The sequence below is a fragment of the Mirounga leonina genome, unplaced genomic scaffold (assembly GCF_011800145.1).
Source record: "Mirounga leonina isolate KUSES-001 unplaced genomic scaffold, KU_Mleo_1.0 Mir_418, whole genome shotgun sequence".
Taxonomy (NCBI): domain Eukaryota; kingdom Metazoa; phylum Chordata; class Mammalia; order Carnivora; family Phocidae; genus Mirounga; species Mirounga leonina.
In genome coordinates this window covers 22,152,303-22,171,293 of record NW_023270739.1, presented here as the reverse complement: position 1 = coordinate 22,171,293, position 18,991 = coordinate 22,152,303, and the positions used below count along the sequence as shown (strand labels likewise).

Sequence of the window (18,991 nt, the reverse complement as noted above, 5' to 3'; positions counted from 1 at the left end):
AAAGAAAGAAAGAAAGAAAGAAAGAAAGAAAGAAAGAAAGAAAGAAAGAAAGAAAGAAAGAGCAAACAATGTACTTAAGCAGGATAGGCACCGATATTTTTGCCAACATTCTCAAAGTGCAGTCCTTAAATTGTTATTGGTCTGCAAAGATATTAGTTAGAAGGGTGAATAAGGGATTGGAAACTTTTATGTCACCTTGACATGGCCATGACATTTCTAATGTATTTTACAAAAGTTCTGGTCCAACAGGGATTGGAAATTTTAAAATCTAGTCCCTCACCACATTATGAGAAACACTACCCTAGCCTATAAGCACTATGAGGTCTGGGACTCTGCTGTTCATCGTGGAATCTTCGACATATGTTCAAGATTTGCTGAACTCCTGCACTGAAGTTCCAACTCAAGTTTTTCTGGCTCCATAGCATTGTTTGTCTCCATGAGCTTACCAATTGAATGCTTAAAATTTCCTTAGAGAGGTCCTATTTCTATTTAAACATGTTGATCAGAAAATATGTCAAATAAGTACAATTTGTTTGTCCTACAGATATGTTGAGATTTCCAGAAAAAGGAGGTTTAGCTTTTTTCTTTTTCCCTACAATTGTTTAAACAGAGAGCTTCAGTAGAAAATGGAATTTAGAGGCGCCTGGGTGGCTCAGTCGGTTAAGCGTCTGCCTTCGGCTCAGGTCATGATCCCAGGGTGCTGGGATCGAGCCCCGCATCGGGCTCCCTGCTCAGCGGGAAGCCTGCTTCTCCCTCTCCCACTCCCCCTGCTTGTGTTCCCTCTCTCACTGTGTCTCTCTCTGTCAAATAAATAAATAAAATATTTTTAAAAAAAGAAAAGAAAATGGAATTTATTCAGTTCAAAATGGAATTTATTTTGAAAAGTTATTTATTCATCATGCTATTATGTATTTGAAATGGCGATATACTTCAAACTCAACAAAAAATATCATGCTATAATTTTTAAAAATGAATTACAAAGAGAATTAAGCAATACGGTCAAGAGTTATGTAAGAAACTATTCACAGGACAGTAATTTCTCAAAACAAATTATAATGTTAAGAATTGTTTTAGAAAAGGTTTCCAAAACTAGAGATTTTTCACACAGGAATTACATTTCCAGGTTTCTGCTGTACCACATATAGAGCACAGGGAATCATTTAGTGAATGTGAATCACCCTTAAGTGTACCCCACTTTTCATGTTCACATGTATCTTTTAAAAGAAAAACTGAAAATAATGATACTCTTAGAGACATTAATGGGTGTGAACCTACCACTTCTCAGTAATTAAGTTTAAGATGATGTTAATAATTATACCATCTAAGTAAATTTTCACTTCAACTTCTTTCTTCATTGTTTCCTCTACCTTACCCTTCTTTTGTTAAGTCTTAATAACTTGCCAAAATATAACTGGAATAAAGTAGATTAAAAGTGCTTTAACTTCCAATGCATAATGAAACTTGTAAAAACCTGCAGGTACAAAAAAGTGCATGAGAAAAATGAATATGCTGTCAGACACATCATAATTGTTTCCCAACAGGTTCGTTCAAGTTGACAATTACAAAAATTGAATACAGAACTTTAAAAAGTTAGTTGTAAAAATGTCTATTTTAAGTGTCTATTACTGGGAGCAGATTGAGATAGAATAGTTTTGAACACTGATCGTGACATTCTTTATACATTGCTAGTGCAAAATTCTGATAGACATCTTCTGCAAATGCCCAAGAAGAAATATTATCACTTTAAAAACTCTTTTATTATGAACACAGAAAGTTTGGAAACTTTGGAAATATGGATATAAAGGTTCTATTTTTTGGAAATCATCTGGGTATACTACACAGACAATAGAAACATACATTTCAGAAAATATCTATATTCACATATATATGAATGTAAACATGTAACCATATATTAAAAGGATACATATATATATATAAGTTATGCTGAAAATTTTTTGACATAGGGAAAGATGCAAAAGAGGACAGTCTCAGACTTTAAGAAAATATTTGTAGATACTCACAATATGCAAAAGTTTTAACACATCCACAAACCTGTAAAAGACAACAATAAAAGAAATGTTTTAAATGAGCCAATGGGGAAATAAATGGTCTTCTGAATTATAAACTGAATACCTACACCTTCTCTGAGCTCATAATCTCCTTGGCAATATGATGGACTTTACTCTTCATTCCAGTATCTTCATCCTGTGGACAAGAGTGCATTAAGAAAGCATGAACTCATAAAAGAATAATGAAGATCAGCTTTGAGCTAGTCAGATTTAAATTCAAACTCTGATACTTATAGGTTTCTGATCAGAACACATTTCATACTATATAACATCTCGAATGGAAACATGGAAAACTAGATGCAGTTACTAAAGCATAATACAGGAAGAGCTGAGAGCAATCGGTGATCCTCACCGTTAACAGCATTGGACTATTACAGCACTGGACTGATCGACTGCCCTGAGGAGCCTGAGCCTTGGTAGAGCACAAGCCAATGGTTCAAAACTGAAAAGTCACATTCTGCAGGAGAAATGACTCCTACAGATATAACATAAACATGAGTTCTTCCCAATATCTAACCTAGGAATTCTTCCACTACCCTGAATTTCTTTTCAGTATCTGCTGGTAATCATGGCATCTCCTCACAAAGATTCACTGCTAAACAAATACCCAGATATATCTCCCCCTCCCTTCAAGATTTAACAAATCCCAAACATTCTGCAATATCTGGTTTAAAACATTTCATAAGGGGCGTCTGGGTGGCTCAGTCATTAAGCGTCTGCCTTCCACTCAGGTCATGATCCCAGGGTCCTGGGATCGAGCCCCACATCGGGCTCCCTGCTCAGTGGAAAGCCTGCTTCTCCCTCTCTCACTTCCCTTGCTTGTGTTCCTTCTCTCGCTGTGTCTCTCTGTCAAATAAATAAATAAAATTTTAAAAAAAATTTCATGAAACAAATTGTTATGTATAATGTTAAAGTCTCCCTCCCCCTCCAAGAGTAAATACTAATCTTACAGTGTGTATTTATCCCTTCCATGTTTTCATATTTTAGTTCAGAAGAACTTAAATATGATATAAAAAAATCCTAACCCTTCCATCAGAATATATTGTTATGCAAAAAATATTCAAGGTAGGCTATGAAACCAACTACTTACAAAAATAATCTTTAAAGTGCAGTTATTAATTTAGAATGCATTAATACTGCATTCTACTTAGCCTAGGATATTTTGCCTTGCTACTTGACCTTAGCTCCCAAACTCTATCTTTAGAGGAACAATTAGATAGATGAATTTGATCTCCATCCCCATCATTATTCTGCTCTTCTAAGACAGGTTGTTAAATGACTGTGACCAACAGACTGGATAAGTTTTGCTCAACTGAGCAAGATGCATAAGATACTCAGCTCCATTCACCAGCTAACATTCCTCAGGAAGCAGTCTTAAGCACAGTGTGATCTTGCAGACCATGTATCAGTCATGTGCTAATAACCATGACTGTGTACACACTCACACACACACACACACACACGGATAACTGTTACTTTGAAAAATTTAGCCAAGTCATTGCTTTCCTATTATAATGGGTTTCAGCGCCTGGGTGGCTCAGTTGGTTAAGCGGCTGCCTTCGGCTCAGGTCATGATCCCAGGGTCCTGGGATCCGAGCCCCGCATCGGGCTCCCTGCTCAGCAGAGAGCCTGCTTCTCCCTTTCCCTCTGCCTGCCGCTCTGCCTACTTGTGCTATCTCTCTGTCAAATAAATAAATTTTTAAAAATCTTTAAAAAGGGCACCTGGGTGGCTCAGTTGGTTAGGCGACTGCCTTCGGCTCAGGTCATGATCCTGGAGTCCCCGGATTGAGTCCCACATCGGGCTCCCTGCTCAGCGGGGGGTCTGCTTCTCCCTCTGACCCTCTTCCCTCTCGTGCTCTCTCTCATTCTCTCTCTCTCAAATAAATAAATAAAATCTTTAAAAAAAAAAAATGAAAAACAGGGGGCACCTGCCTGGCTCAGTCAGCAGATCATGAGACTCCTGATCTCTGGGTTGTGGGTTTGAGCCCCACATTGGGTGCAGAGATTACTTAAAAATAAAAACTAAAAAATCTCTAAAAAAAAATATGAAAAAGAAACCTAAACCACTGAAAGAACTAAAACCTTAACTCAGCACTCTTATTTTCAAATGATGTGAGGTCCTATAAAGGTCAAGAGATGCTCTTAGCAGCAGCTTTAAAGAAACCTTGGTACAGGGGTGCCTGGGTGGCTTAGTCCGTTAAGCGTCTGCCTTTGGCTGAGATCATGATCCCAGGGTCCTGGGACTGAGCCCAGTGTCAGGCTCCCTGCTCAGCGGGAAGTCTGCTTCTCCCTCTCCCCCCCTCCACTTGTGCTAATAAATAAAATCTTAAAAAAAAGAAACAAGAAACCTAGGTACACTATAGACTTGAAGCATTTGACTAGCAGAGCCACCTAAAATGTGCACCATCTTTATACAACAATTTCAAGTAGGTGTACTTTATTTTTGGCATCTCCCTTTTTCCTTTTCTCTTTTTAAAGATCTGTTTATTATTTGAGAGAGAGAGCACTCACGCAAGCAAGCTTGGAGGAGGGTGCAGTGCACAGAGAGGGACAGAATCTCAAGCAGACTCTGCACTGAGTGCGGAGCCCAATACGGACCCTGAGATCATGACCTGAGCCAAAACCAAGAGTTCAATGCTTAACCAACTAAACCACCCAGGCGCCCCTTCTTTCTTCCTTTTATAACTCTGTGCTGTTAAGTCTCTACTCCAAACATATTTTTCCTCTTTAGGACCTTGCTCTGAACTGTGTGATGACTCCTAATAAATGTTAGCCCAGGCAGATATCATGCTTCTGTTCCAGCAAGGGACAAAAGTACTTTAACTCAGAAACACAATTACAGTGGGCCTGACATTCCTTATCCATAAAATAAAAATGTTGGACCAACTTTAAAATCTTAAGATTCAAACATTCAGCGTCTCAGGTGTGGCATGGCAAGTCGGTGAGAAAGAGGGTGGCAGCGATTCAGAGGCAGCTCTGGAGCTCGTGACTAAGAAGTATGTGTTTCCTTTCTAGAAGCTGAGATTGTAAACTTTGCAGGGGGAATGAGGAGTACTGGCATAAAGACAGACATGTAGATCAATGGGAAAAAACTGAGGAAAGCAAGCCCTTAAATTTTGTCAATGGATTCTTGACAAAGTTGTCAAGGCAATTTAATGGAAGAAAGGATTTTGGTTTTTTTTTTTTTTTTAAAGATTTTATTTATTTATTTGACAGAGAGAGAGAGAGCGAGAGCAGGAACACAAGCAGGGGGAGTGGGAGAGCGAGAAGCAGGCTTCCTGCCGAGCAGGGAGCCCGATGTGGGACTCGATCCCAGGACCCTGGGATCATGACCTGAGCCGAAGGCAGACGCTTAACGACTGAGCCACCCAGGCGGCCCCAAGGATTTTGTTTTTCAACAAAAGGTTGAAAATTACTGGACCAATTAGATATTCATAAGCAAAAAGATGAGTTTATAAGCTAACTGACACCACATAATTAAAAATGTATCCTGGACTTAAATGTAGGAGCTAAAACTCTAAAACTTCTAGAAGAAAACCTTTGTGACCCCGTATAGGGTAACAGTTTTTAGATATAACACCAAAGGCATGACCCATAAAAGAAAAAAACACACCGATAAACTGAACTTCATAAAATTAAAACTTTTAGGCTCAAAAAGACACCATAAAGAAATAAAAAGATAAGCCATAGGTGGTAAAAAAAAAAAAATACATGCAAACATGGTTCTGTGTCCAGTATATGTAAGATGTGAATAGACATTTCATTAAATATATAATAGCAAATAACTTCATGAAAAGATGCTCAATATAATCAGTCATCAGGGAAATGCACATTAAAACCACAGGGGGATTCCACTTCATACCCACAGAATGGGATTAAAAAAAAATCAGAAAATAGTGGGGTGCCTGGCTGGCTCAGGCAGAAGAGCATGCAACTCTTGATCTTGGGGTCATGGGTTCTAATTACTAAATTACTAGATACTGAAGTACTAGATTACTAGAAAAATAAATAAACTTAAAAAAAAATCAGAAAATAGCAGGTGTTGGTAAGGATGTAGATAAAATGGAATCTTTATCTATTGCTGGGGGAAATGGGAGCCTTTATTCATATATTGTGATTGGAAGTTTTAGCTGTCTTCTAATACCACTGAAGGCAGAATTTGCATTTCTTATCCACCTTGTTATTCTGAAATCATTCCAGGAGGAAGAAGTTACCACCATCCTCACACCATCATTTAAAAATCTATAGTAACTGACTATCCATCATTTGATAGCAAGGTTAGTAAGAGAAAACGGCTCTACCCTCAGCTGATTCATTGCCCTACGGTTAAATGTGAAAACATTACTGGATCATTAGAACCTCCAGGCTGTTCTTAAATTTCAGATTCCCATTGAACTGTCTTGGAAATTCTGATTCTGTAGGTCTGAGATGGGGCAGGAAAGTGGCTGTCATAAGATGAAATTAAGGACAAATTTTTAAAAAGCCCCAGCCTTCAAGAAGAGAATAAGGAGAGCATACCAAATACAAATTTAACTATATATATAACTATGAAATGTGCTGACATCTTGAAGGAGTGAGAGATTATAACAGGGAGCAGTGTGTAATTCACAAAGAATAAAGCATCCGATGCCCTTCTGTCACTTCTTAAGCAAGTCATCAAGTGTCTGCATACTAGATACTATAGATACCCATTCATCAAAGTCAGAAACCTGGACTCCTTTCTTCTCCACCTTCTATGATCACAACTGAGTCATCAAGTCCGGATAATTTATCCTTCTGAATGTTTCCTTAAAGCTTCATTGATCCTTACCTCTTCTTTAATACTGCCTCTTTGGTTCTTGCCTACGCTACTGCAGGAACCTAAGTAGTTTCCTTGGCTCTAGATTTTACCCCACTGCAATCCAGTCTCTACACTGCCACCAAAGTGATAGTTCTAAAATGCAAATACAATCACCTTAGTTCTCAGGTTGAAACACATTAGCAACTCCCTATCACCTATGGGCAACAAAGACCCAAGCTTCCTTTGCCATGTATCTGAGACACTCTATAGTATGTCTAGTTATATTCACTAGTCCCTTCTTGCTCCCCAACATTATTGTCTCTCCTCCAGCCACACTGGAATCACCTTGCAACTCCAAGTGTGCTGTGCCCTCCATGTCTGTCCCTATATGCCTTTCCTTCTGCTTTGACTTCCCTCCTTATCACTTCTCCCCTCCCCAAAGGTTTCTGCCTGTCATATTCTGACTTATCCTTTAAGATGGCACTCAAAGGTTTTCTCCTTTATGAAAGGCTCCCTTGATATTCTCTCCCCACCACTGTCACAGGACAAATTATTCTCTTATTCATGTAGTATTTACATAACTTAATCCAGTGGATTGTGTTTATTTGCTGATATGTTTAATTGCCTCTAGTTTAGGACCTTATTTACCCTGTATCCTTCTGTACATAGCACAATGCCTGGTCCACTGTGCAACTGATATGCATGGATAAGCAAACGTGTACAAGGGTGGCTGTCACCTTCTCAGAATCTAAGAATGGAGCACATGCTTTTGAATATATATTGAGTAACATGAAAATGTAATTAAAAAAAACTAATAGGTCATTATAGACATTTTATCATGTAAAAAAAAAAGGTAGGGGGTTGGCCTAGGATTAAGGCCTTCTGTGATTCTAAAATTCTAGGAGTCTATGTATTCTATTATCTACTTTGCCTTTTAAACTAGGACAACTACAGAGCTATCGAGGGGTAGTAACCACTAGAAAATTATTCAATGAATTACAATCATTTTCAAAGTAGAAAGTCAAAGATAACTAAAAAAAACCCAGAAAAAATAAAAAGTTCTGTATTATCTTCACTTGTAAGAACAATGACTTATTCTGACCCAAGTCAAACAGTGATGGAAAAATACACCCCACTGTAAAACCTCGAGAGGCCATATTTGGCATCTCAACATTTCAGTTAATGACAGTCCTCACTTAAATTACATCGCATTTCAAAGCAGATTGCCTGTTAAATAACTGCATCTCCCAGAAGTACCATGCTGTGGAAGCTGAAACATTAGCCACAAATGAAATTACTTTGTGAAGATCATAAAATAAGTCAAACAAATTCCAAAACAGAACCTTTGATCTGAAACCCAGTTTTATGTCCTGATCGCTTGATGATAGCCCAGCTTTGTAAATTCTTAACTGTGTTCTCCTCTATTCATATTTGTTCACTACAAATAAAATTCAGTGAAATTTATCCATTACTTTTTTTTAAAGATCTTATTTATTTATCTGAGAGAGAGAGAGAGAGAGAGAGAGAAAGCATGAGAGGGGAGAGTGTCAGAGGGAGAAGCAGACTCCCCACTGAGCTGGGAGCCCGATGCGGGACTCGATCCTGGGACTCTGGAATCATGACCTGAGCTGAAGGCAGTCGCTTAACCAACTGAGCCACCCAGGCGCCCCACTTTTTAATAGAATTCTTAAAAGGCCTCAGCAAAAAACTGAACAACCAGATCTGCCTGAGAAACACCTTTATCATTAAATTATCCCAAAATGAGGTAGCACCATGATTAACCTCTAAAGGACAAAGTTCTCTTGGGTTTTCACCCCTCTCTTCCTAAGGGTGCATATCATATCAGCTATTTTACAAAGAAAATTTGGAAAAGAAAGAAGCAGGGAAGTTGATATGCAGGAAAGGTGAACAGTGGTGAATATTCTAACCATAATGAAGGAGAATGAACAGATCTTATTTTCAAATAGCCATTTACTAAGCACTGAAAGTAAAGAGCCGGGGCGCCTGGATGGCTCAGATGGTTAAGCGTCTGCCTTCGGCTCAGGTCATGATCCCAGGGTCCTGGGATTGAGCCCTGCATCGGGCTCCTGGCTCAGCGGGGAGCCGGCTTCTCCCTCTCCCTCTGCCCCCTGCTCGTGCTTTCTCTCTGTGTCTCAAATGAATAAATATAATCTAAAAAAAAAAAAGACTCAAAAACATAAAACTAAAAACTTGGAACATGAAAAAATAGAGATTACCATGGCTATTCACTACCATCCCAAACATGTTCCATCAACATCCTTCAGGTTCTGTAACCTATCCCAAGTTATTAGATAGATTAGAGATAGATTTTGGTTAAAAAACCCAATTCAGGCGGTTCCAAGGCAAGTTACTTTACCTGTATAAAAAACTCCTTTTCTTCATGTAAAAAAAAGAATAGTATATATGTCATATATATATCCTAGCATGTTTTTAAAGATTAAGTGTAATACCTGCACCCACAGTACAAAGACAAGCATAGCCACACAGGTGTGGTACAATGTTAATATTCTTCCCCTTCCTGGTAGCCTGTTTATCTTTGCAGGAATATCTTTTTGAACATCTGTTTGCTCTCCCTTCACAAAGTTAGAACATGGGCCCAGTGGCACATATACTTTATTTTGTCCTACAGAGTCTGGCAATATCGTAAGGAGATGTTATTGGCATTGAGACACATTATCAGCTATGTGCTCATTATATGTCCATGGAATATGGCACCTGTTTTGGATTGATTCATGGCCTCCAAAAGATATTCTGAAGTCCTATCCTCCAGGGACCTCAGAATGTGACTTTTTTTGGAAATAGGGTTGTTGCAAATAAAATTAGTAAATTAAGATGAAGTCATACTGGACTAAGATGGGCCCCTAATCTGACTGGTGTCCTTTGAAGAAGAGAAGAGACACACCCATGCGTGAAGAAACACAACTAGTTTCTGTGCATTGACTTTATATCCTGCCACTTTGCTGGATTGCTGTATGAGGTCTAGCAATTTTGGGGTGGACTCTCGGGTTTTCTACATAGAGTATCATGTCATCTGCAAAGAGTGAGAGTTTGACGACTTCTTTGCTAATTTGGATGCATTTTATTTCTTTTTGTTGTCTGATTGCTGAGGCTAGGACTTCTAGTACTATGTTGAATAGCAGTGGTGATAGTGGACATCCCTGCCATGTTCCTGACCTTAGGGGGAAAGCTCTCAGTTTTTCCCCATTGAGAATGATACTCGTGGGCTTTTCATAGATGGTTCTTATGAAACTGAAGTATGTACCGTACCCTCTACCTCTACACTATTTAGAGTTTAAATCAAGAAAGGATGCTGTACTTTGTCAAATGCTTTTTCTGTATCTATTGAGAGGATCATATGGTTCTTGTTCTTTCTTTTATTAACGTAGTATATCACATTGATTGATTTGTGGATGTTGAACCAAGCTTGCAGCCCAGGAATAAATCCCACTTGGTCACAATGAATAATCCTTTTAATGTAATGTTGTATCCTCTTGGCTAGTATTTTGGTGAGAATTTTTGCATCCATGTTCATCAGGGATATTGGTCTGTAATTCTCCTTTTTGGTGGGCTCTTTGTCTGGTTTTGCGATCAAGGTAATGCTGGCCTCGTAGAAAAAGAGTTTGGAGTTTTCCTTCCATTTCTATTTTTTTGAAACAACTTCAGAAAAATAGGTATTAATTCTTCTTTAAATGTTTGGTAGAATTCCCCTGGGAGGGGCACCTGGGTGGCTCAGTTGGTTAAGCGACTGCCTTCGGCTCAGGTCATGATCCTGGAGTCCCGGGATCGAGTCCCGCATCGGGCTCCCTGCTCAGCAGGGAGTCTGCTTCTCCCTCTGACCCTCCTCCCTCTCATGCTCTCTGTCTCTCATTCTCTCTCTCGCAAATAAAAAAAAAAAAAAAAAAAAGAATTCCCCTGGGAAGCCATCTGGCCCTGGGCTATTGTTTGTTGGGAAATTTTTTTATTACTGCCTCAATTTCCTTGCTGGTTATGGGTCTGTTAGGTTTTCTATTTCTTCCTGGTCCAGTTTTGGTAGTTTATAAGACTCTAGGAATGCATCCATTTCTTCCAGATTGCCTAATTTGTTGGCATATAGTTGCTCATAATATATTCTTATAATTGTATTTCTTCGGTGTTGGTTGTGATCTCTCCTCTTTCATTCATGATTTTATTTATTTGGGTCCTTTCTCTTTTCTTTTTGATAAGTCTGGCCAGTTTATCAATCTTATTAATTCTTTCAAAAAATCAGCTCCTAGTTTCATTGATCTGTTCTACTGTTCTTTTGGTTTCTTTCTTTCTTTCTTTTTTTTTTTTTTGGTTTCTATTCATTGATATCTGCTTTAATCTTTATTATTTCTCTTCTCCTGCTGGGTTTAGGCTTTATTTGCTGTTCTTACTCCAGCTCCTTTAGGTGTAAGGTTAGGTTGTGTATTTGAGACCTTTCTGTTTCTTGAGAAAGGCTTGGACTGCTATATAATTCCCTGAGGACCTTTGCTGCATCCCAAAGATTTTGAACAGTTGTGTTTTCATTTTCATGAAAATGTTTCCAAGAATTTTTTTTAAAGATTTTATTTATTTATTTGAGAGAGAGAAACAGCACAAGTGGAGGGGAAGGGCAGACAGAGAAGCAGACTCCCCGTTGAGCAGGGAGCCCAATGTGGGGCTCAATCCCAGGACCCTGAGATCATGACCTGAGCCAAAGGCAGATGCTCAATTGACTGAGACACCAAGATGCCCCAATGTTTCCATGAATTTTTTAAATTCTTCTTTAATTTCCTGGTTGACCCATTCATTCTTTAGTAGGATGCTCTTTAGCCTCCATGTATTTGAGTTCTTTCCAACTTTTCTCTTGTGATTGAGTTCCAGTTTCAAAGCATTGTGGTCAGAAAGTATGCAGGGAATGATCCCAATATTTGGGTACTGGTTGAGACCTGATTTGTGACCCAGGATGTGATCTATTCTGAAAAATGTTCCAGGTGCACTTGAGAAGAATATGTATTCTGTTGCTTTAGGATGGAATGTTCTGAATATATCTGTGAAGTCCATCTGTTCCAGTGTGTCATTCAAAGCCTTTATTTCCCTGTTGATCATCTGCTTAGATAATCTGTCAATTGCAGTGAGGGGAGTGTTAAAGTCCCCTACTAGTATTATATTATTGTCGATGTGTTTGATTTTGTTATTAATTGGCTGCTCCCACGTTAGGGGCATAAATATTTACAATTGTTAGATCTTCTTGTTGGATAGACCCTTTAATTATGATATAGTGTCCTTCCTCATCTCTTATTACAGTCTTTGGTTTCAAATCTAATTTGTCTGATAAAAGGATTGCCACCCCAGCTTTCTTTTGATGTCCATTAGCATGATAAATGGTTTTCCACTCCGTCACTTTCAATCTGGAGGTGTCTTTGGGTCTAAAACAAGTCTCTTGCAGACAGCATATTGATGGGTCTTGCTTATTTATCCAATCTGATACCCTGTGTCTTTTGACTGGGGCATTTAGCCCATTTACATTCAGGAAAACTATTGAAAGATATGAATTTAGTGCCATTGTATTGCTGTAAGGTGACTGTTACTGTATATTTGTCTGTGTTCCTTTCTGGTCTGTACTACTACTCTCTTTACTTACAGGACCCCTTTGAATATTTCTTGTAGGGCTGGTTTGGTGAGCACAAATTCTTTTAGTTTCTGTTTGTCCTGGAAGCTTTTTATCACTCCTTCTATTTTGAATGACATCCTAGCTGGATAAAGTATTCTTGGCTGCATATTTTTCTCATTTAGCACGCTTACCCCATTTTTTAAATTGGGTTATTTCTTTATCTTGATTGAGTTCCTTATATAGTCATGATATAAGTCCTTCATCAGAGATGTTTGCCAATATTTTCTCCTCCTGAGTTATCTTTTCATTTTCTTGATGGTACTATATGCAGCACAGAAGTTTTTAATTTTGATGATGTTCAATGTGGCTATTTTTCCCTCCCATCACTTATACTTTTGTTGTTGCATCAATGAAGCTTCTGACTACCCAAGGTCATGAAGAGTTATCCCTTTATTTTGTTCAGCTCCTATACTATGTCTACAATCCATTTGAGTTAATTTTTGTGTAAGATAAAAGGAAGACATCTACTTTATTCTTTGGCATGTGGATGTCCAATAGCCCCAGCACAATTTATTAACCCCTTGATTTCTTTAACTACATATTTTGACTTTTTGTATTATATTTTTTTGTTGTTACTTGAAATCTATTGTGAAATGAGATTGGTGTAAATAAAGTAATTGACTTAAAATAATTATTTGACCAAGGTCATATGCTTTGTAAGTGTCAGAGCCTGGACTGAACCACAGGTCTTAGGATGTCAAGTTTCATGTTTTTGTGAGAACACAATATTACCTTTCATGTAAATACGTTTTAGATTTATTCATCAAAGATAAGAAAAGGTAAGCTTGAAACTATATTTTGTTATACAAGGAATGACTGGAGATACTAAAGATTTTGCTTGCTTCTTTTTATATATGCCAATAATAACAGATAAAATCTGTTGAGCAATTTGTGTCAGAACTGTTTTAAACAGTGTATAACCTTGATCATCACAATAATCTCAGAAAAGAAAAACAAGTGTAAAAAAAAAAAAAAACCAAGAGAAAAGAAAAACAAGTGTCTACCCTACTCCCTCCTCTTTTTACAGATGGGGAAGCTAAGGCACAAAGATGTTAAGTAAATTGCCCAAGATTACATAGTTAGTAAATGATAAGAACCCAGGCAATCCAGCCTCAAAGACTGCATTGTTGTTGTTGTTCTTCTTCTTTTTGAAGATTTTATTTATTTATTTGAGAAAGAGAAAGAGAGACAGTGAGCAAGCACGAGTAGGGGGAGGAGCAGAGGGAGAGGGAGAAGCAGACTCCTCACTGAGCAGGGAACTGATATGGGGCTCGACCCCAGGACCCTGAGATCATGACCTGAGCCGAAGGCAGACGAGCCACCCAGGCACCCCAAGACCATGTTCTTCTTAAACTCTTTGAAAGCAAGTTACTTAAGAGAAAAGCATTCACCAGGCTATGCTTAAATGGATCAGCAACCGTCTAGAAAGTGAGAGTTAGCTCTTTTAATTATTGCCACTGCTGTCTCAGGTGAACAGAGAGTAAGCTCATCAGGATAGCCAACAGCTCTAAAAGAGGGAAATTATTAATACACTACAATCAGGTATAAAAATATTAAATGTTGGGGCGCCTGGGTGGCTCAGTTGGTTAAGCGACTGCCTTCGGCTCAGGTCATGATCCTGGAGTCCCGGGATCGAGTCCCGCATCAGGCTCCCTGCTCGGCGGGGAACCTGCTTCTCCCTCTGACCCTCCCCCCTCTCATGAGCTCTCTCTCTCTCTCTCATTCTGTCTCAAATAAATAAATAAAATCTTTAAAAAAAAAAAAAAGAAGAGTTTTTTAAACAAACAAACAAAAAATATTAAATGTTGATGATTAAATGAAGAAATAATCTCATTTTGGGGCACCTGGGTGGATCAGTCATTAAGCGTCTGTCTTCGGCTCAGGTCATGATCCCAGGGTGCTGGGATCGAGCCCCGCATCGGGCTCCCTGCTCAGCGGGAAGCCTGCTTCTCCCTCTCCCACTCCCCCTGCTTGTGTTCCCTCTCTCTCTGTGTCTCTCTCTGTCAAATAAATAAATAAAATCTTCAAAAAAAAAAAAGAAATAATCTCATTTTAAAAACAGAAAAATAGGGGTGCCTTGGTGGCTCAGTCAGTTAAGCGTCTGCCTTCAGTTCAAGTCATGATCCCAGGGATTGAGCCCAGCATCAGGCTCCCTGTTTAGGTCTGCCCTTCCCCCTGCTTTCTCTCTCCCCCTCTCTAATAAGTAAAATCTTTAAAACAAAACAAACAAACAAACAAACAAAAAACCCCAGAAAAATAAGGGTGCCTATTTTGCCTTCGGCTCAGGTCATGATCCTGGAGTCCCGGGATCGAGCCCCGAATCAGGCTCCCTGGTCAGTGGGGAGTCTTCGTCTCCCTTTGCTCCTCTACCCCACTCATGTTATCAATCTCTCTCACTCTTTCTCAAATAAATAAAAATAAAATAAAATAAAAATAAAAACAGAAAAATATTTAACAGAGATACTGCAGTGGGTGGCACAACTAAAGACAAAAACCAATAATATAAATACCAGAAGGGAAAGGAAAGGCTGGTATAAATACAGAGGAAGGAACTCTGGAAGTCTCCAATGACCACAAAACGTCAACGAGGCAGTGTTGTGACAGGATGTGTTGAGAAGATGCGTAACGCAAAAGGGTTAGAGAGAAGTCGTTCCTTTATATCATATGCCAGTGAGACCCCTAGTAGAATGTGGACACCACTTTTGGTGCCATACTTCAAGAGGCATGGGGGGAAATCAGAAAGGGTTTGAACAAGAGAAACGAACAGACCCAAACAATAGGAAACAGTACTTGTTAGAAAAAGACCTTGCAGCTTATCTAAGACAGTAAAGGTTGATTTAATTATGGCCCTTAGAGAGGAAGACCACTGGAAGCCTCTTCCCCAAACCCTATAGGCTTTGGCTCTTTCCAGTCATTTATTTCTCAGTCTAATATCACTTTCTTAGAGGCTTTTATCCTAAGTAGACTCCTCAGTTTCTAGCACATTGTTCTGTTTTATTCCCTTCGTAGCATGTAACAATCTGAAGTTCTCACTATTCTAATGAATATCCTCTTGTCCCATTAGGATGTAAGCTGTTCAAGAGCAAAAACCTCGAACACTGCTTTATGTCTAGTACATACTTCTTACATCTGGTATGTATCTGGGAAATAGTATTTTACAAATACTTGTAGCATCTGTGAAGAAGCAACAAGGAAAATAAGTTTTCAAATCAGAGATGGCAGATAGCAGTAAAACACCAGAGGAATTACTTAATAGTCAAAGTAAAACACACACGCTGCTGAAGGATACTGTGAGCCTTTAAGAACAGTCACTCGTCTGTCTTAGGTATCTTACAAACTCACCTGCCTTAAGGCTAAATAATTTCTAGTGGTTACTCCTAACTCTATGATTCAATACTTTACAGCATGAAGTCTTACAAGAAGCAAACAAATAATCATTAAGTTATTACGATGTACTGAACAGTGTTCTAAGGCTTTACACAAATCAAATCATTTAGTCCTCGTAATTCTGAGATAAATTCTTTTCTTCATAAAATGGAAGCTCTTTAGCTTAAAGATATTAAATAATTTGCCCAAAGTTCCTCACCCAGCTCATATGTGGTGGAGCTGGGATTTAAATCCAGACAATTACACAACTTATGCCACTCATTTAAGGCTGAAATAAATTTAAACAAAGCAAAAATATATTAAACAGGAAACAACTGGTTGGTAAGTTACGGCATAGAAGTTAGGTGACATGGATTTTCTCTTCTCTGGTTTGATAAGCTTGCTATGTGGATCCTTTCAAATTCTGTCTTGCTGTAATGTTCCAACACATCTTGGGGTTATTGTTAATATACTATTTTTTCCTTTGTAATGATGTCTTTATTCAAAAAATATATATTTATAATGAAGCATTCCTGTCAAACTAGAGAAACAATATAATGAACCTCCATGTATAGACATATCTTAAATAATTATCAACATGTGGCCAATCTTGTTTTATGTTTACTGAAAATACAAATACTGAATCACTTCAAAGGAAATCCCACTATGTTATTAATCGCAGTCTTTATTCTATCTCTAAAAAGATTTCATTAAGTCTGAAATGCATCTAAATTCCTTTCTTTCAAGTAGAATTGCTAGCAATACAAGGAACAATCCTGAGAGGGGATTTCTGTTATCAAAAGGAAAACCAAAGGACAGTGACAAAAATAATTTCTCAAAAAAAAAAAATTACTAAATAAGTGATGTGCATTTAGAAATGTGATAACATCTTAGATACTACATTATAGCAAGAACTAAATATAAATTAGAAAATATAAGTTTTAAGAAAAAACTAACTGGGGATTTTGTGTCTATCATGCTGATAAATATTATTTCCAAATGTTATGAGAGACCAACAAACACAAAAGTAGAAACAATTAAATACCAACATATACCTGTTTGTCTCCCAGGTCAGGGTCCCCTTTACTAGAATCAGAGCTGACATCGTCTTCGTCAGAACTGTTCATGTCTTCTTCCTCATCCGAAGGAAGTTCACCAAGACCAAGATCATTGTGTCCCTCCTGGGATGCTCCAGAACTGCTTCAGTAGAGAGTATCGCATAAGTCACCTTTAATAACAAGGAATACTCCCCAAAACCCACACAGGATCAACCATCTTATTCCTATGATGTAAGCTAGGTATACCTAAGGGATGTGAACACAAGATGGAAATAGCCAAACTTCCCCTTCTCTTTCACTATCTCAGCTGTCAAAAACCCAAATTCATTTTCCCAGCTGCCCTAATCCTATGCTTCCATAGCTTCTTCCTTGAAAAGATCAGGTCTCTACTCCTATGAACCACGAAGTCCCCTAAGTATGTAGGCTAGGTCACCACAAAAGGGCACTCACTGGCTACATGGGAACATTAGAAGAGGTGGTGTTTCCCTGGGTCTGTTTTTCTTTTTTTTTTAAAGCAACTAACAAATCTACCAGAATTGGGAGGTAATAAACAACGCATGTGCTACTGTGAACATGTGCCCAGCCTCCCTGATTATCCCCTGTTCCTTTTATGTAACCACATCATAAGAAATGGGAAGGGACGAGGATGTTAAAAATTCTCAGGCTCTCATTTGCAACGACATGGATGGAACTGGAGGGTATTATGTTGAGTGAAATAAGTCAAACAGAGAAAGACATGTATCATATGATCTCACTGATATGAGGAATTCTTAATCGCAGGAAACAAACTGAGGGTTGCTGGAGTGGGGGGTGGGGTGGGAGGGATGGGGTGACTGGGTGATAGACACTGGGGAGGGTATGTGCTCTGGTAAGCGCTGTGAATTGTGCAAGACTGTTGAATCTCAGATCTGTACCTCTGAAACAAATAATGCAATATATGTTAAGAAAAAAAAAAGAAGAAGAAGGTAGCGGGAGGGGAAGAATGAAGCGGGGGCAATCAGAGGGGTAGACCAACCATGAGAGATGATGGACTCTGAAAAACAAACAGGGTTCTAGAGGGGAGGGGGGTGGGAGGATGGGTTAGCCTGGTGGTGGGTACTGAGGAGGGCACATTCTGCATGGAGCACTGGGTGTTATGCACAAACAATGAATCATGGAACACTTCATCTAAAATTAATGATGTAATGTATGGGGATTAACGTAAGAAGAAAAAAAAAAGTTAAAAATAAATAAATAAATTCTCAGGCTCTGATCCAGACCTGCTGAATCAGAAACTCTAGGGGTGCAGGGCCCCTAGGGGATACATGTTGGAAGTTTGAAAATCACTGTACCAGGCCATTTTTACCAGCTCCAACTCGCCAGCCTGACATCAACATTTCCCACTTTGTACTGAGACAGATCTCTTCAATCTAAGAGCCACTGTTGCAATCCAGTCTGTGGGGGGGAATTCCATAGCAAAGTTCCCCAGGAAGACAACAAAAATAATTCTTTCTAACTTTGGTTGTAAAGACTCAGGAACACATTATCTGCAGCAACTGCTTTCCTGTCTGCAGTCCAAAAGAATATCTGCAGAATAGAAGAGTCAGTAAAAGATTCACAGAAAATCATCAGGGGGAAACACTCAGAATAAAGAGACAGCTGCATTTCACCCAGGCAGGTCCCTTTACGGGTCAAGGGCAGGTCACTCAACTGCCAAGGCTCCTACAAGTTATGAAAATTTCTAACAGGAATCTTAAAAGCTAAAGTTGAATTCTCTGCCAGTTCCTGATTACACATTGTAGGATATAGAAAGCCTCAGATGCCATTCCTGGAACTCAACTGTTATACAAACCAGTTTGATGAAGGCAGAATGCCAAAAGGAACACCTCCCACTTCCAAAGACAGGGGTTCTTTATTATTCAGTAGCTGGAGGGCCTCGGGGAATCATATCACAGCATCAAGTAGGTGGGTGCGCACCTGATCATAGCTCCATGACATGGAGGAGACTCACTCCCCAGGGAGGAGTTGGGGGTGGAGAGCGGAAGCTTCCTAGTCAGATCACAGG

General features: G+C 38.9%; 1 protein-coding gene across 3 annotated transcripts in view; it reads right to left on the bottom strand.

The window, feature by feature from the left end:
- Nucleotides 1-18,991, bottom strand: part of FGD6 (FYVE, RhoGEF and PH domain containing 6) — a 108,822-nt gene that overhangs the window by 53,441 nt on the left and 36,390 nt on the right. For 2 of the 3 annotated variants that reach the window (XM_034987822.1, XM_034987824.1), the window contains exons 3-5: nucleotides 16,945-17,089; nucleotides 2,138-2,205; nucleotides 2,022-2,052 (exon numbers count right to left, since the gene is read on the bottom strand). In XM_034987822.1, coding sequence (XP_034843713.1) covers nucleotides 2,022-2,052; nucleotides 2,138-2,205; nucleotides 16,945-17,089 — 244 coding nt within the window. The remainder of the gene's footprint in view (nucleotides 1-2,021; nucleotides 2,053-2,137; nucleotides 2,206-16,944; nucleotides 17,090-18,991) is intronic. The other variant, XM_034987823.1, reaches the window with a different exon arrangement.